Here is a 22,824-nt window from a genome sequence, read left to right on the forward strand (position 1 = left end):
TTCAAAAGTAGTACCAATATGACAAACACTGCAAGTCGGTGACTTGAACAACGGTCAAATTGGCAGCTGTCTATTTTTTCCATGGGTCTCGTCTGACAGAACAATGTTGATATAGGAGAGAGTGTCTAGTCAAATTGTATCGTTCGCTGCACTGGGAAAGAGAGCGCGGGGACGGCGAGGACCAGTTTGGATAGACGACAGTTGAAATCACAAACGCTGAATAAAATCATCTCGTCAGATGTCATACAAAAATGGTTCTGTACCTAGTTTTGAGTGCCGTAGCCATTTACTTCATTTACAAAATACTGCTACTGCTGGGAACAGTCGCAACCGCACCGTTGATAACGCTGGCTAATATAGTGTACGGGATTTATCACCCGCCAAACTTTCCGATTTCCTACTATGTCTTCGGCAATGGATTGCTAAGCGTGCTCATCTTCCCATTCGAGTACGTAGCTTGGATTATTTACAAGGTGATCGTCTTCGTCGTGCTGCTCCCGTTTCATTGTTTGGCATTCGTTATCAACCTGCTGATATCGGTGTTCAGTCTGTTCAACACGGTTGTGCTGTCTGTGATTCTGGCAAAAATCTTACTATCGCTCATTAGTATTTATTACTTCCGAAACCTAGTCTTCAAGTACATTCCTCTGGACCTGTCGGATCTATCGCTGGATAAGCTCGGGTATTTGTTTAACGGATGGAACTGAAATGAGATTACTAAATAGTTTGTTATAGACTTTGTGAACTATTGGTTCAACAATTTCAACGTATTTTTGTACAGTATATTTACCATTATGTATGCATAGAAAAAACAGTATCAACAAATCTTGTTATGTTTCGAAATAAATATCTCATTTGACACAAATAAAAAAAGAATGAATGATAACATATAATTTCATGTTTTTTTTTCAAAGCCTCCAAATCTGTTTCGTATGTTTGACCTGGGGTCGGAAAAAATAGAGTTCCTTTAAATTCAAGCGAAGTACGCTTGAGTTATCAAAAGCAGATTATTACTGAAAATAAGTTATTTAACAATAAAATGAGTTAATCGAAACCCAGTCGGTTTCGATCATTATTCTCAAACACCTTCGACTGAATTTTCTAGAATTGAGTCAATTATTATCGTAGTCTCAAGAGAAGACGTTTGAGACGCGAAAAATAATCTATGGGCCGTATTACAAAAGCTTCGACTAGCAACTCGTTTTTTTTAATACACGATACGCATTATGGCTTTAATTTGAAAAATACCGAGTTCGTTATTTGGGGTAAAATAACACAGTCTATAATTGTTTGCATCAAAGATGACTTGTGCTTTGATTACGTTCTGCTGTCTATACTACTACAGCGCTGTCTATTAGTTATCCTAAGATAAGGTAATAGAATAAGATATGTTCTGTAATTTAAATCGTCGGTTGGAATATTTTGTATCAGATGAATTGTAACAGCTGTGGAATAATTTAAATCTTAATGTAATAAACACTGCCTAGGTATATAATACTAACTAATAAAACAACATCCTTTTTTCCTCTTTTATTTCCATTTCATACAAAAATTTATTTCAATATGTGATAAAATAAAAAGATTATTCTTAACAAAAATTTACCCGCACATCACATTGGATAAGAAACGAACCCACCACATTCGTTGTCCTGCTTTAGCACTCAAGCTTTCTCAACAATATTTTCGTTTTTTCTTCTTCGATTTATCATCTTAACACATCTTTCACTCACTTCTCTCCTACTGATATGCAGAAGGGATAAATAAGACAAGATGATGTTTTTGGCAGTCATGTATTTTTTATTCAGTCACCAAGCATCAATTGTACAAACAGCCAGACTAACTTACAAATATACTAACATTCGCTTATCACTAACACACTTCTTACGCTTAAGAATCACATCTCAGTCTCACCCAAGCGATCCCCCGTTCATCACGACACACGTTACGGTTATGGCTTCACTATGAATTCAGCTTCACTTTCACTCCTTTCGATCCGTCAGTGTTCATTTAACCCTCTATAGAAGCAAACAATCTTAAAACCGATCATTCCTTGCTACTTGTCCCCTTACATTACAACTCCTGCTAGTTTGTAAAATACCCCTTTTTTTCGTCACGAAAAACATGTAGACATTCATCACATTCTTGCCGCAACATCCGAGCGTTCCGTAGAAATGGTTAAATTACTGGAAAATAGTCCTTCCGAATATGGCCATTTTTTTCAGTGTGATTGTTGAGTCGTATGTTGTTACATGTGCATAAATTCTAAGTTCCTCTCATATACTATCCAAAAATATTTGCTTCCGTATGTTATGATGGAGTTCTGTACAATATACTATACTTTCTCGCTTAAATCGCATCCATGAAATCAGTTCATTGAAACCTCCAAAGTTTTTAAACCTTATGCTGTACTGATTTTATTATTGATTTTGCTTCCTTTACAAGAGCTTCCAGCTTGATTAAAATCGTAACTCGGTAATGATAATTTTGTTTGATATTTTTCTCTCTTTGGAAGTTTCCGATACCACGAAAATGCAGTATAGTCTTTTCGCAAACACTCCACGCACTTTCCGTTTCCGAACAGAATCATTTGGTGGTTTCGGAGGGTAAAATTTTAAACCAAAATGTTCTAGTAGTACTCAGGGCAAAGTCTTCATTACAGGCACGCCTTCACAGTTTAAGCTCACACAGGCTAATCTCAGTCACACTTTCGTCGTTATATTACGTTAGAGTTCATTAAAAATCAGTCGTTAATTTCTTGAGAAAGCTTTTTTTTCTTCGGTTCGTTTTGTCATTATGCTTTTTTTACTCCTCACTCAATAATTGAATTTCGAAATGTTTTTAAAATCTCAATTGTTTTTGTTTTAGATCACACTTTAAACCATTTTATTGATTTGGTTAAATTGGGCAAATTCACCCAATTTGCCGCGTACTCCGCTATCGTTTGTGTGATTATAAAAAGCTTTCTCAAATCACAGTTGTTTTCCTTCTTATTATTTCTTAGTTCAACTTAATTCTTTTTCGTCTAGTTAAGTCAGTATAATAATTCTGTGTAATTTCAATAATTCCTACTTATTCTCTAATGGATTTTCAATGCTTCCACAGTTCATTTATTTCATTGGTTCCGTTAGATTCTGCTAAAGTTCTGTATATTTCAATATTCCCAAGTTTTCCTCAGAATTCGAGAAACATTTCCGTTCCTGATTTCGTTTTGTTTTTCTCCTAAATACACTTCAGCTTATCAAGTGGCTTTACTGTTACAATTTTCACATTCTCATTACACGTCTAGCTAAACAGGAATAAACGGATTGATGATTTGTTTCTCGTTTCCTAATACGTTATTAGTTACTTTTAAGTAAAAATATATGACTGTTCAAGCATGCTTTATTCCACAATACGGTACCCAAGAGTTGCAGGTTACACTCTCACGCACACACGTAATGCACGATATGACAGCACTCACGCTCCGTGGTTTTATCTCCTGCGTGCGTTGGATTTTGCAAGAAGGAAAAATTTCACAACATCGTACTACATTTATTGTTTTCTGTCTTACAACAATTTACGTTTCTCACTTATTTTAGTTTGAGAGTGCAGTATATAACTGTTTGAAAGTCTTTGTATTATTTTGTTTGTTAGTTTGTTTGTATGTTCGGTATGTAGGTATTTGATTTTGTTTTGGTTTCTCTTTTGTTTTTGTATGTACCTGAGCAATGTTCGCTTGTTTTACAGTGTTTTGTTTCCTGCTTTGTTCTTGTAGTTTCCTAACAGTCCTAACAGTCTGTATTTTATCGTCAAAAGTGTCGTATTTTCTACTATCAATTTGTGAAAAGAAAAAGTACAACAGAACAAATTTATCTATAAATTGCTTAGACTGTGAGAATCATGAGTTGGTATGTTTTTTTTTGTTTTGTTTGGGTTAGTATTTGTATTTGTGTGTTGCGTACTTGTTATAAGTCTCTTTCATTTTGTGTTTTCTGCTACCCTCGACAACAGCTGGTCTGCCAAGGTAGAATATTTTTCATTCTTGCATTTTTGTTTGTTTACGTTAATACTAGAAGTGACAAAAGACGTTTAGTAGGTACTACTATGCTTCGCATATATTCCAACAATATAACCGCGATGGAATGATTTTGATACTGACATACACTCTTCATTTCATTCCTATCGTGAATAAAATCATAATTTGCATTTGTTTCATATTGCTGTAATATTGGTGTTCTAAAACCACGTAAATAAAGTCGAACGAAAATTTATATTGGTTTGTATTGCAAACATTTGCCTGTTTTTTCGTGAGGAATGCGGCTTTACAGTTTTGCAATTGTTCATGTTTCTGTTGGTGCAAAACAGGGAGAATTGTCTGTAATAACAACCACGAGTAGTTACTGTAACAATTAAGAAAGGTTGGTAATATAAATAAGGCAGGAAATTTTAACGTTTGACAATATGCATATCAATTAGAGTACTACTTAATGTTATTACGTTGAACGATTTAAAGTTTGTTGGATATGAAATCATAAGTTTCTGTAGAATAGTGGCACAATAACAATACAGTAAATTTATAGTCATATTGAAAAATGAATCAAAGCACGAAACAAAAATGTTTCTCAAAAGTTGCGGCTGGTATCTGCAATAATTGCAAAACTGTGCAACTCATCTGAAAAAGTCATTTTTTAACAAATACATTAATTTGAAAGATTCTATCATAAGCTTTTCTGATAAAACAATATGCTCGAAATAAACTAGCACTTATTTCGCAGTTTATCCGACCAATTCAGTCATAATTTGGTAATCAAAAAGTCACCTATAGACGACCCTGTTTTCGATGATTCAATATTAATTGCAGAATTTATAGCCCAATTCAATTAATTGCATCGCAACACTCAACTCGAGCCATCAGCTGACTTTCCCAAAACATCGGTTAGCCTGTTACAATCTCGTTGAGAATAGAAAACAAGCTGAATGATTGCTTAATTCCGTCAGGGTAAACCTTTATCAATCTTATTTCGCTGACCATAAATAAAATTTTAACTTTCTACACGATCACGCGAACACTCTTGCATCATGTGGAACTCTCGCGTACGCACACTACTTTGTATCACACTTCATTTTGGCTACGATTGGAATAACCGTTTACATTAGGTTCTCAGGAATATCAAGCGAAGTAAAAGATATACATATCACATTCAAGTTTTTCCGTTCCGGAAGTCACGCATGGCGCACAAACAACTAAAATCAACAGTCAGGAAAGAGCACACAAAGGTATAATCACATTCTCGATCACGCGCAAATACGTTTCATTTTTCTTTAGTATCGTCTATTGGTATGGATTTCTTTTATCGATCAGTCAAGCTCTAGTCGGTCGGTAAGTCTTTCGTTCCTGGTGATTTACGTAACAGTTTTATTTTGTTTTTGATTGATTGATTCGTTAATTTTAGTTCCAATTACCATTTGAAGACCAGAAACTGCTTCTAGTATGTTATTTTTCTTCAAGTCCAATGTTCATTCCTTCCATTATCAACTTAATCAACAGTTAACGCGTTTTTGTACCAAACAATTCTCAATCAACCTGTATTAATCGATAGTCTCGAAACTAAGATATCTTCAAACATGCACAACATCACGATAAAATTCCTTTTCATTTCTCCACCCCCGACCAACACCACGCTCCCACGGTCAATCGAACGCAAATCCCTGGTCGTAAACACACTGGTCATGAATAGCACAGCACATTAGACGCATTTACACATTGTTCTTGTTTTGGGTAATTGCATGACTTAACCTTGTATTTTTTTTGCTTTTTTTTGTTTTTTTTTTTTTTAATCTAATTTTACAAGTGATATTGATATTTATTAATCTACACTGTAAGCTTTTTTTGCTCGTGTTGCAAAACTATTCATTAATATCCTTTTCCCTTGCCATTCGTCGTTCGTAACTACTCGCTCTGCAGAATTCACCCTGGTATTACTTTTTTTCCGGAAAAAGCGAACATGGAAAAAGGATCTTCGGGTCAACGAAACAATTCTCTCCTCGAGTATATTACTGTCCATTTGTGTTTATCGATCGGAGCTGCCAAAGTTTGCCAGATTCTTAGAATGTATTAGCGGAATTTTAAAAACATCCCCAATTCAACTGTACACATCCTTTTAACGTCCGCTCTCACCCAGTAATATTCACCGAATCAGAAGTATTTCGTTGCCCGCTAGCTTTGCCGGTAGATATTCTATCTCCGTTGTGGTAAACTGCAGCTAATATGGGATTTTGATCAAAAACATACGCATGTTTTTTTTTGTTTGTTTTCTGTTTAAAGGATACTATCGTTTGTTCCTAGTTTACTTGCATCATAGATTACCGAAGAAAAATAAAAACGAGTGCCACGGTGAAAGTGTACAACGTACGAACAAAAAACAATTTTATTTGTCAACAAATTTACAACTGGACTATTGTAGTCCACTATTTTTAGATCACTCTTCGCGAAAGGCAGCCCAACATTTCACTATGGCACACGTTTCCGACTATAAGATTAAAATTTTCACTCGTAGAGAAGATACATTGTGTTAACGGGTTCTGTTTGTGTTCGTGTTTTTTGTGTAGGTTTCACTTACTACTTTTGGATAATTGATTTAATTTAGTTGGCTTACACAATAATCATCTAAGTTTTACTACAACTATTACTACTACGACACACTGTAACTTAGATGTACACACAGTTCCGGATCTGGAGGAAGTTTATTCATCTGGAGCGACCAGCGACAACAGTTGGAATCATGCGATCAATCGTCTTCCCAGTTCCCTTGCCCTACCGCTGTCACCCACCGCGGATTAGATCAGTAATAAGAAAGAAAGCAACTTGTGACTTACTTATTGCGAACAGTAGATACTCTAATTTGAGCTGGTAGATCAGGATCCAAATGTAAAATAAGAGTTCGTCTAGATTTTCAGCGACATATCAAAGCAAAGATTGTCACTACAGTAATAGTTACAGTTAAACGGTTCTTCCTGGTCTTCCATGTGATGAGGGTGTTGATAGGATAAATTCTTGGATAAAAGTGGTGAAACGGAAGGACAGCCGTAGGGGACTACGAACGGTTCGATGATAGAATTACATTGCTGGAACTGTGCTGGACGTGGTACCATTGGCTGCTGTGTAGTTGAGCGTGTTGCCGTTAATGCTGAATTAAATCTGCAAGTAGGGGAGAATCAATCACGATTGAATGTGAGGGGGAGGCGAGTGTCTGCATGCAATCTGTGGAATGAATTTTTTTTTACAATTCTCTGACAAAGCAAGAAAAAGCATCATTGGTGAACAATGAATTGTTCCCATGTCTACGCACTGAACAGGCCCTAGATATGGGTTCCTTATCGTGTTTACGCGTCATAATGGGTTTTTTTCTGTGGCCTCAGGTAATTTGGAAAACACCGTTAGTTCTTCGGCGAAGCCCAACTCAAATCTAAGGCGTTACGATAAATATAGTTTTCTTGTTTGCTACCAGTTCCACATAACGATATGTTCTAAAATTAGAAACTTCTAAAATTCTCAAGTTAAAATAAAAAATTAATTGCCTATCATAGCTCCCTAGTCAAGTTTTTCCTGCTATTTTACAAGCGCTCATATCATATGTAACACTAGAGCCAAAGTTAAAACGCTTTTTTTCTGCATTGACTTCTGAGCATCATATAAACGGTAAAACAAATATTAAAAAATCTTCAAACTTCTTTATAAAAAAACTCATAAACCAATTTGTTATCACAAGATACAAACTCAATAATCCACAAACTGTTAATTTTCCGTCATCTTAACCATTTATACATTATTGAAACAACTGGTCGTTAATTAGTATTCAACCTCCATATCAAAGAAAGAAAAACAAAAGCGCGCAGAAGCTTGATAACGTTAAAACAAAGCACTGATTAGACAGTGATACAATGCCACACGCAGAACGCATTCTAGCAAAAACAAAACACAAAGCAAATGTTAGGGAATGAATTACAAAAAAACGCTCAAGTTTGCTTTACCTTTTCGTTCAGTAGTTACTCCCAGAAAGAAAACCCCACTTCTCTATCGATCAACTTGCTAGACTTCCCATTTTTCTTGGCAGGTCAGCAGCAACTGCAGTTTTATCACAACCTTGCGTCTCGCTCACACTTATTCAATCACACGGAGAATTATGTTCTAAACGTCTTTGTTTTCTAACTTTAAATTTTTATTTAAGTCGCCTAGTTTCCAAACATATGCGAAAGGAAGAAATAAGAAAAGAGAGAAAAATAAAAAAAGATTTACAACAATAAGATCACAAGAACTGGTGAAAAGAACAGAAAAAAAAGTTCATCCCACAAACTAGCAGCCATTCGCCAAGCTCATCCCGCACACTTACCAACTCGCGTCGTTTGTAGTTTGTTTCAATTTTTTTATTTCCTTCAGCGCCCAATTTGTGAGTGTTTTGGTTCGTCCGGTGCGTGAAACTTTGCCGTCATTCATCAACTGCTGAATCTGAGGGTCTTCCACTAGGGGCAACAGTGGCGGTCCAAAGGCAGAGCACATATCGCCAATCAATCCGCATGCTATTGCGATGTTGCCATCCGACAGCTCGCTATCCTTCGCAATAGAGATGATGTAATTGATGATGAAAGGAACGTGCGGTTGCAACAGATTTACATCCTCATGCGGGGTCTTATCCATTCCTTTCAGACCCTGCACTATACCGGTATATGCCTCCAGAACACTTTCACGAAGTTCATTCAGATAATCAATCATATCATAGTCGTTCGGATCGATCTGTACTTGTGTTGCGTGCGCCAGCATTTGCAGTACAATGGTAAGATATTTCTTAAAGTCAGCTCCAATACTCAATGCCATATCTCCGAAAACAGACAAAATCTGTGGCTTGACGCTTCGGTGAATTGAGGGATTACTCAAATTTTCCAGCAGCAGAGTCATAATTTCGTCACAGTAAGGAAGAATTTTGTTTTTGAGTCCTCTGCAAATATCACCGGCAAGTCCAACAGCTGTGCAACAGACTTGATATTCTTGGTGATTCTTGAGACCCATGTACAAATACTCTCTGAACGCTTCCATGTATTTCAAAAAACCCTCTCCTAGCAAATCCACAAGAGTGGAAACAGCCATCAGAGCATCTTCCTGAACACCACCAACTTTGCCAGAGCTTGAGCTGAACATCGTCAGTAGCGCGGTCATAATGGCATCGGATATTTGAGGAGCATCTTTAGCGTCCACCTTCCGCAGAACCGACTGCAGCGTAGCACAAAGAAGCGACTGTAAATCGTTAAACTGGTGCCTATCGTTGTGAGTGGAAATGTGCGATTCCATTTGCATGACTTGATTGAGTCGTTCCAATATAACCATCGTTGTTTTCTGAACCGAAACGTAACAATCCTGTGGTGAATTCTTGATCATTTCCATGAGTGCTTCGTATGCAGAAGAACGTAAGTTCGCCTGGGCCCCGTCAGGACGATCAGTTGTTTCTAGCAGATTACTGATGATAAAATCAAAATACTGTGATAAACAATAAGTCTGAGGAGCGTCATCGTCAACATTCGCTGCTTCGTATGCCGCCTCCGACAGACCAGTGAATGCCCAGCATACGTTCGTAGCAACACGAGGTTCTGCCTTCAAACCGTTCAGCAAAGCCTTCAAAAGAAGCTCTAGATATTGTTCGTTAATGGCAGCTTCGGGAATCACCTGTTAATAAAGTAATAAACGATAAGTGAAAAAATATCTACATGACAATAAAAAATCAAATAAAACATACCTCACATATGCGACCAAACGTCCAAGCGCAGGTGTCACGGACTATAACACTCTGATCGTACATCAACTCGATCAGCGTCGGCATCGCTTGCTCAACAAGCGGTTTCAGAGTGTTTGTCTCCAGGCCACTTAGAATGGACCCGAACACCATCAGGGCAGCGTCCCGATAGCGCCAATTCGACGATTTTATATTATTATTAACAAACGGCAAGACATGCGGTACAATTTCATCCTCGCAGCAGGTAGCCAACAGCATCAGACACACTCCGGCTGATTTCGACGGATTCCAGTCGTCTTCATCGTCAAACTCCTCTTGTCGGGTTAACTTTTCCATCAGCACTGGAGCCAGAAACTGTAGCGCTCCGCGGGCATAGTGACGGGACACTCGATTAGGAGGACGCCCGGTATCCGCTGCCTCTTGCGATTCAATCGCCAGATCAATCTCTTCGTCGCTAACATTGGACCAGAACTCAATGCCCTGAAGTGCAATCTGTTCATTATCGCTTTTCATCGCTTCCAGTGTGATGGGAAACAACGCCTGGGCCATGTACGCTTCCATGTGCTGGTAGTAGAGGGTGAGAATTTTTACAAGACATTGCAAAGCGGCCACACAAATTTGTGTATCAGTGCTTTGGGTAGCTTCACAAACCACTTCCATGATATAGTTTCGTTCGGCCGTTTCTTCGAAGTTGGCCTTGGTGAATTCGAGTGAATTTAGCAAAGCATTTGTAGCCGCCAATCGTACGTGGTTTGATGGTTCCGATTTACGCATTCCGTGAATAATTGCCGTTAAAATTTGATTCGACTGGTGCTCAAGAATTTCAGAATTGATGTCTTGACAAATATAACCTATGGCTTCCAATGTGGCTTCCCGTTCCATCTCGGTCGACTTTTCGTTAACCACATTGTCCACAAGCTTTTGCATCAAGTTTGGCCATTGACCGACAGGCAGTTCGGCAACGGCAACATAAGCCACGCACTGCGCGGCAGACGAGGGTCGAGTGCTTTCTGTTCCCAGGGAAGCAAGGATCTGTAAAGAGGTAGTTTCATGGTAGGGATTAATAACTTTTATCGTAATCTAGTATACTTACATTCTTTTTCACGTATTCTCGCATATCCTCTGGGAATGATAGCCATCGTTCTTGATACTGGCACTTGACTGTTGCATCCTTGCTGGTGAGTTGATTTTTTAGCTGCAAACCGGCGGCCATTCGGGCCACCGGCGAGTTTCCGGCAAACACCAGCACATCAGAGAGTGCCCGAAGAAAGCTTGGCAGGTTAGATGCGGCTGCCTGCTCCAGGAAGTTTTTTGCCGCCAGCAATTCATCCTTATCTGAAACATCATATGAGACATTAGACATTATAGCCAATTGTTTAGGGAATTTACTACCGCATATTTAACTCAGCTAGTGCATATTTTGAAGTACATATTATTTTGTCAATAAATCTTGTCAACCCTTGTGGATGCAAAAGATAAATAACCCTTTTTTCACAGGGGTATAAAAAACCACTTTGTAAATTATGTTGATAATTGAAATAAAGTGAATTCAAATTAACGTTCACCAAACTAAAGCGATTTTGCGACTATATTTTAAAAAGTGAACTGTTAAAACTCAACTGCTCTAAGATTATCAGCAGGGAAATTCTGGAAACTTCCAGAATGTTACAGCTGGCATGCTTTATGGCTGCAAATTGTAACATTTTAGAATTGTTATTCCAATTCGATTACGTGGACTGTTAATAAACATACCTGGGCTAATTAAAAATCAAAATAACAATCAAAATTGCATGACAATCAATTAATTTCAATAATATTTCCAAACAAACATGGCATTTTGGATTCCCCTGCTCATTCAAATACGGCGATAACATTGATGTTGTTACGCTTAAATTATGTTGCAGTACATGAAATTATTTCGCATATCAGCAATTGGCAACCGTAAAAAACATTAGGTGGCTAGTAAGCTTACTAAGAAAAGTTGTAGGTTATGTTTCGTAGCCAGTAATTCTGCTTGTTTCATCAATGTAGTTTCATTACTCACAAACACTCGATCAGAAAGAGCCGGGGGGACAGCCAATTCAAGGTATACAAGAGACGTGTAATTTTGCAGACAAAGCAGTCAATACAAATGATGGAGACTTTTTTAAAATAAACTGATGATTCTTGTATGTTAATAAGGATATAATTGTATGGCGATGATTAAATAATCGTCGTCAAATAACAAATCAATGTTTTATTATTCATTGAAATTTGAGTTCGTGTGTACATATCATTGTTCGCATTATGATTACTTTTAAAAAATAACTCCCAACCAATAGCTTTCAAAATTTCGTGTTTGATGCTGACTAAACATGACCCGGAGACCAGTATCTAATTCTTTTCCCGCCAGTTTTATTATTAGATTTTTATGTTATTTTACAATATCGTTGACAATATTGTCCGTCTTTTCATACAAAGTTTCGAATTGGCTTAAGTGCGATTCTGTCGATGAATGCCTAAAAATGTCTGAAAAACATGAGTCGCAACGGCTCTAGAATATTAAATTTTAAACAAAGTACTAACAACGTATTCATGCAATTTCAGCAAAATGATGTGAAATAAAATTTTCATCATCGTAGTGAACTGTTTGTTTTTTTTTTTTATTCAAACAATGTTTTGAATGAAGGTAAAATCATTCAGACAATTAAAACAAGGTGGCAAAATTAACACGTTTTTCAAAATCGTTAGCTTCTATCATTACTCCGTAACGACAGATCACATTAACCGACCCCTCGCAAATTTGATTCTCTCACACCCGTTTATGCTTCAGCAACCCATACTTGTACAATACGAAAGACGTAATTTCAAGGCAATTTTTGGTGATGAACCCAATTCAGCTCTTGCGGTCACTTCACAATATGCTGAAATCACTTTCGCGCCCCACGAAGTACCTTGTATCTGGTACCAACGGAAGCGACCTTGTATTTTTTTCGTTCCGTTCGATTCAAGCAGTTCCAGAACGTGATCGTGAATTTTCTTACCTGGCGACACGGTCTTCTCGAGGACTTGCACTATTTGCATGTTTATAGTATGCCCAGTTGGTCACTAGAATAAAAGGAAATCGACGCGACTCCGCCGGATCACAAATAATTTTGTTACACCTTTTCCTCACACGCACAGATCCACGGTTTTCCGCTTCAGATTTTTTTTCACTCTGTAGCTTTCGCCTTCCTTTCCAGACAGATTCACCAGAAGCACACTCTCGTGAAAAGAATTTTCACTCGAGATTTTCAGCCTATAGGAAAAACAAAAATGATTCACCCCTACGTAAAACCACACTTCGTACTCCGGGGAATCTTTCTCACACTTTTTCGTTGCAAATTCACGATTTTCAGACAGTTTTCCAAACGAAAATTGTTAACGCTGATTGGAAACTGGCAGTCGTTTTTACTTCTTCTGTACGGCCGGCTCCTCGCTCTAGAAAAGAGTATCTGGCTGGCGCTGCTGCTGACTGATGCCTGATGTGAAGTAATGTGCCAAAAAGAAGAAGTTTTTGCCAGTGTTCTCTCTCGCGCGCGGATCTCTCAGCGTTTTCAAATTAATGTCCGCCTGTTTCAAGAGACGTACATATACGAGAGGTGGATTTTTATGGTACACGCGAGTAGAAAAGTACGCAATAAGGACATAAAAATCGCCCATTTTGATGATTAAGTGCACTCAAAATATTTTTCACATTATTGTTACGTGAAATTTCCTGTACTTATTCATTTTCTGTCATTTTGCATGACTTATGTGACAAACATAACATCTACGTGAAAATCACGTAGTATCACGTGAACTCTCCGCACAGAGAACAGACTAAGGCCGGTTACATACTGACTCGTTCTGCGTTGCGGAGACGGTTCGCCTTGCCGTGGATTAATGTACAGCGCTAAGTAGAGCATACATAAGACATACGTAACACTGGCATTTTTTTCTGGTACACGTTGCCTACTATGGGGCTCCGTACCTCGTCCTGTCCAACTGCTCGACAAATAATGAACAAAATGAATTTTCTTTTTCTCGGCTTCATCGAGCCCTAAAGAAAATCCCATAAGAAACTGTCAAAAAGTTATATTCAAAATCAATGCAGCATTTTACGAGTAGGAACGAGACAAATGCAGGGTTGCGCAGGTACACTGCCTTAAAAAACAACTCAAACAGTGATTTTATTTAGAGCGACCATTCGACTAGTTCATTTTGTACCCACTTTTTTGGAAGATTTTTTCCTGAGTGTCACGTATGTCTTATGTATGTGATGACACTCTTTTAGCTGGTATAAAAATCAGAAATCCGTGAATAGCTAAACAATCCAATTTAGCCAAAGAATACTGTTAAGCCTTTGTGAAAGGTTTTGAAAGGGTAAATTATAAAAATCTAAAATCGGAACATGCAACAAAATTTGTCTTATTTCAATGCTTATAACTCGGTTAATTTTCCTTCGTTTTTGCAACTCTGCGTCCATCAAAATGCGAAAAATTGTAACTTTATGGTGTCGAGTTTTATTTTGAACGCAGATTTTTACTAATTAAAGCCGGAAACAAGGCCAAATATTGTTTAATATGTATATTTCGGAACCGGGATGTAATCAGGAGACCAAAAATTGATCTTTGACGTCATTGAATTTCAAGATGGCAACTTGCGGTTTTCGGAAAACAGCCTAAAAATAGTCAAATACTACCCAATTTATTTATATTTCCAAAATTAGGATGATACCCAGAGACAGGAAATCAGCTTCAGGCATCTTTCATAGTGGTCGTTTATAGACCTTCTTATCTGCCCTAGTGTTAGTGGTCGATTTCACCAATACAAGTTTTATTTTTGGTTCAAGTTGTAAGCTCATTTTTAGTTTTATTTCATCTATTTTTCCACTAAAACAAAGTTTGTTAAAACAGGTCAAACTAATAAACTAGGATTCATAAGTGAAATATTTTTCGAAATTGAATATCAGCTGATTTTTTGGTTGAAAACAAATCGATTTTATAAGGATCTCTGTATGCCTGAAGGGCACTGGGTACTGAAATGCCACTGCGACATTCTTGCTGATTGTCTTTTGTGACGGGCCCCGATTGCTGTGCACAGGTTACGGATTGTTCGTACTCATTGATGGAGTAGAACTGTTTTGTTGTAAACCTGTACCCCAATTAGGTACAACATAGTTGATGAAACTAATGACCTGCTTGGGATTGGAGCTCCATGCTTGGTATGGAGTTAAAAGGTAACTTCCTAAGAAGTTGTACCTAGAGGAAGCAAGAGCTTCGCAAGAGCAAAGCAAATGCTCTGAACTCTCTGGTTCAGATTTGCAGAATCGGCAGGTGTCGTTCAACACTACGCCGATTTTCTTTAAATGATAAAAAGCGGGACAGTGTCCGGTGAGGAGTCCCGTGATTATCCGTAGGTCACTACGATTTAGACTAAGTAGCTTTCTGGCGGTTCCAGGGTTCGGATAGATAAACTGTTTGCCTTGTCTACAACCCTGTGCCTGTTGCCATTGGGATACTATTTCTAGCCTTTCCCAAGTTAATAGTTCGCTTTTGATAGCGAAAATGGACGTACCCAGAAACGGCTCGGGACCAATAAACCGCTGAGCTGATCCCTGTCTTGCTAGGTAGTCAGCGTGTTCATTACCCTCGACTCCGCAGTGTCCGGGCACCCAAAACAGAAAAACTGAATTCTGTCGGGAAAGTTCCCGTAGAGTTTCAATGCATTCCCAAACAAGTTTGGAAGCGCATTTGACGGACTTAAGTGCTAGTAGTGCTGCTTGACTGTCCGAGAATATACCGATTTTCGCATGTCTGAAGTTGCGTTGCAGACATATTTTTGCGCAGATATATATGGCATATACCTCTGCTTGAAAAACGGTGGGCCATTTTCCCAGGGAAAACGTTTCCCTGATACCGGGTCCGTATATACCAGATCCCGTTAGGGATCCCATTTTCGAGCCGTCCGTATAAAAATTGACGATGCCAGGTGGAAGATTAGGCCCTCCATTGTTCCACATAGAGCGGTTTGTTTCAATCACTCTATATGGAATATCCATGTTGGACCTAACGTCCATCCAGTCGGAGACTGTGGTTAATAGCGGAGTTAGTTTGAACTCCCTAAGTATGCGAAGGTGGCCGATTTGGTCCCCTTCAAGTATGGTTTTCCTCCTTTGCAACCTTAGAGCGCCAAGCTCTGCTTCCTTTTTCACATGAAGATGTAGAGGTAGTAGGCAAAGCATAGCTTCCATGGCTGCAGTTGGAGTTGTTCGCATAGCGCTGGTAACCGAAAGACATGCAAGTCTTTGAACTTTTTTGAGTTTGGCTTGCGCAGTCACTTCGTTCACCTTAGGCCACCACACTAGGGCAGCATAGGTGATTCTTGGTCGGGCAATGGTCTTGTAAGACCAGAGTGCCAAGTCTGGTTTCAGTCTCCAGGTCTTACCGAAGAGAGTTCTGCAGGCCCAGATCGCTGAGATCGCTTTCTTAGCGGCATGATCCAGTTGTGCAGACCAGTTCAGTTTCTTGTCCAGAATAATTCCGAGATATTTGACTTCATTGCTGAAGCCCAGTCTAACTCCACTCAGTATTGGAGGAGTGATGGAGATCGTCCTTCGTCTGCCGAATGGAATTAGGACTGTTTTTAAGGGGTTTATGTTTAGACCCTCCTGTAAACACCATGACATGGTGGTATTCAGAGCCGTTTGCATTCGGCTCGACAGAGTTGCGTCATCTTTACCTCTGACGATGAGGACGATGTCATCGGCGTATCCAATGACCTCGTAACCAAGCTGTGAAAGCTTGTTGAGAAGTGCGTCGACAACTAGTGACCATAACAAGGGCGAGAGAACTCCTCCTTGCGGACACCCCTTGATCACTGACATTGTTACAGACGAATCTCACAAGGTTGCTGTGATCACTCTGCTAGAGAGCATTGCGTGTATCCAGTTCCTTGAATTTTGGTCGATTCCCTTATGAGAAAGAGCCGTATCGATTGATGCAAAGGACGTGTTATCGAAGGCCCCTTCAATATCAAGAAAGGCATATAGCGCCGTCTCCTGATAACTTAGGGACTTTTCAATCAACGTCACTAAGCTGTGAAGAGCAGTTTCTGTTGACTTGCCGCTTTGATAGGCATGTTGGTTCCTGTTCAGCGGGAAGTCTTTAAGAAACTCATCACGGATATATTTATCCATTATTTTCTCCATCAACTTGAGAAGCGATGAAGTCAGACTTATGGGTCTGAAAGTTTTAGGTAGGGTTTTATCCTTTCTTCCAACTTTGGGGATAAACACTACCTTCACCTTCAGCCAGTTATCCGGAATATGGCCCAGGATAAAGCTGGCTCTGAAGAGGTTGATGAGCTCGGACATGATAACTGCGGCCGATTTTTGTAGAAAGATGGGTAGTATGCCGTCTGGACCAGGAGACTTCATAGGGTCGAATGAGCTTAGAGCCCAACCTATTATAAGGATACTCGAATAAGCCTGTATTGGTAAGATCTGGCTTAGAAAGCTCTATTGGTGGTGTTGGTATACACACTTAGAATTTACTGCAGAATGTCGGTAATTTGTTATCGAGAACGGCACCACTCAGTGCTCGGTTAAAATAAAAATGAAAGCTGTCATACTTTTTCGTGAATCTCGGTTGATCCTAACTAGAATTTCAGCACAAAATATTACCAAGCTGTCACTACTAAGATTTCAGATATTTTGTGCCGAAGTTTCAGTTAGTTGAATCGAGATTTGGGAGAAAATATGACAACCACATACATAAGACATACGTAACACTCAGGAAGAAATCTTCCAAAAAAGTGGGTACAAAATGAACTACTCGAAAGTACCAACCCCTGTAAAAAAAACCTCTGTTTGAGTTGTTTTTGAAGGCAGTGTACCTGCGCAGCCCTGCATTTGTCTCGTTCCTACTCGAAAAATGCTGCATTGATTTTGTAAATAACTTTTTGACAGTTCCTTATGGGATTTTCTTTGGGGCTCGATAAGGCCGAGAAAAAGATAAATTCATTTGGTTCATTATATATCGAGCAGTTTGACAGGGCGAGGTACGGAGTACTATGGGGCAACGTGTACCAGAAAAAAACGCCAGTGTTACGTATGTCTTATGTATGTGTGACAACTGTCATTTTTATTTTAACCGAGCACTGAGTAGTGCCGTTCTCAGCGAGGGGTAAGACAGTGAGTAAATTCGAGGTTTTCCGAGTTTTTCTGAGAAAACCTAAAAAATAAAGAGCAAATCTGAGTAACTCTCGTGTCTCTGAATATCCATCCCTAAACTTTTTTCCCGCCGTAATATACACATGAATGTAGCTCGATCCCACCGTTGATATATATTTCTTTGAGAGCATCAAATATACCAGGGGGATGACAGTATGCTATTTCTTTCTAAAGCATAGTTTACAGTTCCAAGCGAAGCGGAAAATTTGACAAGTGAAAAAGCGTAAATTTTCGCTTGCGAAATCTGTCGTGAAAACCCGTTTATGGAACACCAGGTATTTCACCAGCCTGCAGTTTACAGTTTAAGTGAAGCGAAATTCACGAGTTTACACTCCGAGCGAAATGAAAATTGGCTGCAACTGACAGAATAAAAACGCACTCAAGTTTTCGCCTGCTGCTGCTTTTTTCACTACCGTTTGCATGCGTGTAAAAGTAAACCCAAGTGAAAAAGATGAGATCCCCAACCTTAGATTTCGCTGGATCGAATTTGTTTACAGTTCCAAGCGAAGTGAAATTTTTGCAGGTTGCTTCGCTTGGAACTCTAAGTAGGGCTTAATGTGAGAGTGAAGAGTTATACCTGCAACCACTTCAAGTTAAATGGAATTTTTGCTAGACTTTCTTCATAGCTGTCAGGGGAACCGCGGACCGTTGAGATGTTAGGTACGCAGCAAATATATGAGATCTGACAGCGATAGCATAGTCCTGAAATATACATGAACGGTGGGACCGAGCAACTAGCATTGGGCGATACGACGGAGAGTATCGATACTTCAGTATCGATACCCGAAGAACCAAAAGTATCGAGATACTCAAAATATCGGTCAAAAAGTATCGATACCAGAAGTATCGATACTATAGCTGAGATCATTTTTTGAATTTTTGATAAATACATTTACTCAGGGTGGCCACTTTACCGGAAAAACGGGAAAAGCGGGAAAAAGCCGGGAATTTTAAATCACCGGGAAAAAAACGGGAAAATCGGGAAATTAGGCTTCACGCCGGGAAAATCATCCTCCTTCATGTCTGCCGCTTTATTTGTTCAACAGTTTCTGAGGAAATGTCAACATGAGACCCTGTTTTTTTTATGTTTACCTAACTGGCATGATTCTGCCGGATAGGGGAAAGCTGGTTGTTGGTTTCAGTTAAAGTCGACAGCGGCTTCGCAGCAAGATCTGCGTCAAATAAAATCAGGCTTGATATATTGTATATTGTCAGATTTTAAAGAAGTCAAAAAGTTATCAGCGTCGCGGGAGGCGTATTGAAACTTCTTGTGAATAGTGTTCGACATCGCATCGGGGAGAATCCGGTCAAAAGTCAAATAGGACCGGAAACTTCGAGTCTCGATTTTATTTCGAACCGGACCGGAACGGAGCTACCCGGTTTGTACTTCCCGATTTTTGGTATGATTTTAACCACAAGCAGCAAAAAGCAGCAAAAAAATTTTTTCATTCTGTGTTGGACCTTTTGACTACTTGATTTTATTGGGGAAAGACGCCACCTTGAAGTGCTATTTGTTAAAGATTTCTCAGATTTTTTTCTATATCAAAAACAAAAAGTAGCTAAAATATTTTTTTTTTTCAAATTGTTTATTCAGAGTGTCAGTTGAATTTATTTTACGGACCATGAGAAAATTTCTTATACATTACATTGACCCCAGCTCGAAAATTTTAAAGTCCCAGGATCGAAGTTTTTCGAAAAAAAATATGTTTTGAAATAACAGATCTCAACGTTTCATGCATTTTGCAAAATGCATCTAGACAGTTTCATGTGCATTTTTTTCATTGGTTACTCTGAGGCTTTTCTTCCCAAAGTCCGCTTGAAGTTTTGCCTGAGGACATTTTTCTAGAAGACAGAAACTCTATGCCCCAACTCTTGAATTTATCCCACGCATTTCATTGGCATCCTGATACAGAATCACTGCAAGCTCGAGAGCAGGTTGACAGAGAAAGATACAGAAGGAAGCAAAAAAGCGCGAGAAGGCAAAGATTGTCAACGATTTGGAGATAAAGAGGGCGAAAATTGTGCAGCAGATCACCATGAAAGTACTTGCTAAAGTCGACAAACAGCTAAACACGATGAAGGAGGAATGTTTTTCATAGTTTTGTAACACTATTTTTGCAAGGCACAAATAAGCATGTGAAAATTGATTTTTTTTTCTCATATGTTTTAAAAATAAAACACCGGGAAATTTCACTAAATATCATCGGGAAAACCGGGAAAAAACCGGGAAATTGAAAATTGATATTGAGTGGCCACCCTGAATTTACTGAAAACCAGTATTCGATTCAGTGATTCGCGAAAATACAGCAAAACTATTTGCTGAACAGAAAACAGTAAATGAATGGTTGCTGGAATCCAGCAAAAGAATTGATAAGTCAAAAAATTTACGTCAAGCTGTCATTAGTAGAACGCGCCAAATCGTTCTAGTTCAACAGTAATTTGCCTAAGATCCGATGGGCGGATGGAATCTGGTGCCTGACGAAAACATGGTTCCCTTGAATTAACTGGTTAACCAGCAAATTGATTTATACTTTGCTGAATGAACAGCAAATTGTCATAGCTGACAACCAACAAGTTGTATTATGTTTTACCGAACATGCAGCAAACGACCTGTCACTTTTATGCAATTGAGCATTACCAGGGGGGATCTATCTGTCAAACATCGTGTAACCAACATATTCGGCAACATGGTGTTTGTTTTGGTTTTGTTCTTTTTGGTTATGGAATTGATCGATGTGAAATATTATAGAATTGGAACGTTTTTTTTTTTATCAAAACTCGAGAAACCGCGGAAAACTTTCATGAATGTGTTGTGTAGTGATTTTTTCCTCATTATCGTTCATAGTTACAAACGTCACGGACCAACAAACGTCATGGACCAGAGCTGATCTGCGATAACGCACACATATATGAAATTTGACAGCAGTGAATCCCCTCTGAGCATTACTGAATAATTAGCAAATTTCATTTTGCTGAACAGATTGCTGGAAGCACTGCACACCAAAAATCAGCAAAATTTTGGTGGTTTCCAGCAATGAAAATTTGATGTGCCGACATTTTGTTGTTTTTCTGGTATCTATCCGCATTCTCTAGAGCAGCATGAATCAAATGACTTCACAAACAAATACATACAGGTAATGCAGAAATTCTGAGCTTTGGCAAACAAATGAATTAAACAACTTATATCTTCAAGATTTGTATTCACTGGCCCAATGGGCTGTGAAGCTCCCGTTTTATTTGTATAAATTATTGACACACTTCCATATTAATTGATGAGGAAGTTGATGACATAAAAGTGTTATATATGTCAGCGAAAATAAGATAGTGAAGTCTACCGCTGAATTTTTCTAACTAATAAATATTGCAATTTTTTTTTTCACTTGTACTCTAACTTGTGTCGACGGAAAGCATGAGTTAGTTTGCAAATATTCGATCTGAACAGTGTAACCAGAAAACTTATATTTGTTTTTAAAATACAGTCAAATTTCGCTCGTTGGGCTATGTTTAGTTGGGCTACGTTTTAGTTGGGCTCCCGTCCCGCTCGTTGGGTTATAGCCTAACTAAATCGAAGCCAAACATCATTTCTGATAACGTTGAATTTCGTTTGAGGGGTTTGTGGATGCATTTTAACGCAGAAAGTAGAATTAATTGAAATAAAAACAAATGAAGCTGAGTATAAATGTAAACAAACAATATTTTAATCAATTGTCAGAGAAACAATATAAGTTTTGTGCCTTAATAATGCAACGTAGAGCTATGCCTATTTTTGAATGTATTTGAGAACACGTTATTATTGAGCACTCCTTTTTGGCTTTAAATGTGTGGCTTAAGTAAAACAAATTTCGAATTTGGCCCTATGCTGCGTTTGGCTCAGATTTTGACAGTTCGTTTGGCTCACAACATTCTCTCTATCTATTTCTCCATCTAAAGCCTGTAGTACACTCTTTGTCTAATGGTCAAATTTTTGACCTTCTGACATAATGGTCAAATTTATTTGACATCATGGCTGTTGTTTGCCCGTGTTTGCCTCATGTTAAAATTGGAGAGTGACAAATAATTATCTTCGACCAAATTTTTATCTGTCAAAAAGTGCCAAATATTTGACGCTTGGTCAAAGAGTGTAATACAGGCTTAAGTTTTGCTAGTGCAAATAGACTTGTGCGATACTTATACTGACAGTGGCAGCTTTTCAGTGGTTCCAGCTCGTATCAACTAGCTGGCATCTCCATCCGATTTGCTTTGCTTTATCGCAGCCAACATCGCAGCGGTTCTACGATGTGTGGGCTCCACTGACGCTGACAGACAGCATAACATAGCGTATCAAAAGTGGCGGTGATCTCATGTACACATTGAGATGTTAGCCCTTGTAACATGTCAGCTAGCTGGTCCGTATGCATAAAAGAATATCGATACAAATATCGTGGTTTTCAGTATCGATACGGTCGAGTATCGGACGCTTGTGTATCGATCCAAAAAATCGAAATATCGTCTCAAAAGTATCGATATTTCCGATACCGATACAATATCGCCCATTGCTACGAGCAACATTCATGTGTATATTTGCGGTGGGAAAAAAGTTTAAGGATGTGGATTTTCAGAGATACGAGAGTAACTCAGATTTGCTTTTTTTTCAGGTTTTCTCAGAAAAATTCAAATTTACTCACTGCCTTACTCCTCGGAATTTAAAACAACACTTCTGAACGCGAAAAAAAAATAACACAATTGGCCCTGACACAAGTAGAAGAGACTTTTTAGGGCTTTACGTGTGAAAACAAAAGCAAAACATTTCCCTCCTTCACTTTCGCAAGCAAAAACCAAACCAATATCAAC

The 22,824-nt window shown here is 38.6% G+C and overlaps 1 protein-coding gene across 4 annotated transcripts; it reads right to left on the reverse strand.

Moving 5' to 3' along the window:
* Positions 1-1,515: 1,515 nt before the first annotated feature.
* Positions 1,516-13,280, reverse strand: LOC129727091 (importin subunit beta). Of its 4 annotated transcripts, none has more exons than XR_008728477.1 (6): positions 12,785-13,280; positions 10,855-11,096; positions 9,765-10,793; positions 8,370-9,694; positions 6,856-7,166; positions 1,516-6,799 (listed from the first exon to the last, which is right to left on the reverse strand). XR_008728477.1 is itself a non-coding variant. In XM_055684538.1 (6 exons), the coding sequence occupies exons 2-6, from the start codon at positions 12,822-12,824 to the stop codon at positions 7,097-7,099; spliced, it is 2,706 nt and encodes a 901-aa protein (XP_055540513.1). In that variant the 5' UTR covers positions 12,825-13,038; positions 13,109-13,280; the 3' UTR covers positions 1,516-7,096. The 4 variants fall into 4 exon arrangements, 2 of the variants coding, with proteins under 2 accessions (XP_055540513.1, XP_055540514.1); XR_008728478.1 differs by adding an exon at positions 8,011-8,211 and having other exon boundaries at positions 1,516-7,177; XM_055684538.1 differs by having other exon boundaries at positions 1,516-7,166; positions 12,785-13,038; positions 13,109-13,280.
* Between the last annotated feature and the right edge of the window lie 9,544 nt (positions 13,281-22,824).

Source organism: Wyeomyia smithii, chromosome 3 (assembly GCF_029784165.1).
Source record: "Wyeomyia smithii strain HCP4-BCI-WySm-NY-G18 chromosome 3, ASM2978416v1, whole genome shotgun sequence".
NCBI classification, from domain to species: domain Eukaryota; kingdom Metazoa; phylum Arthropoda; class Insecta; order Diptera; family Culicidae; genus Wyeomyia; species Wyeomyia smithii.

What these genes read in the sequence shown, in the direction of transcription:
- LOC129727091 (XM_055684538.1), bottom strand. Translation starts at nt 12,824, where the DNA reads ATGCAAATAGTGCAAGTCCTCGAGAAGACCGTGTCGCCAG. An exon ending in GAGAATACGTGAAAAAGAAT is followed by an intron (nt 10,794 to 10,854) that starts GTAAGTATACTA and finishes ACCTCTTTACAG; the next exon opens with ATCCTTGCTTCCCTGGGAAC. An exon ending in ACTACAAACGACGCGAGTTG is followed by an intron (nt 7,167 to 8,369) that starts GTAAGTGTGCGG and finishes GATTTAATTCAG; the next exon opens with CATTAACGGCAACACGCTCA.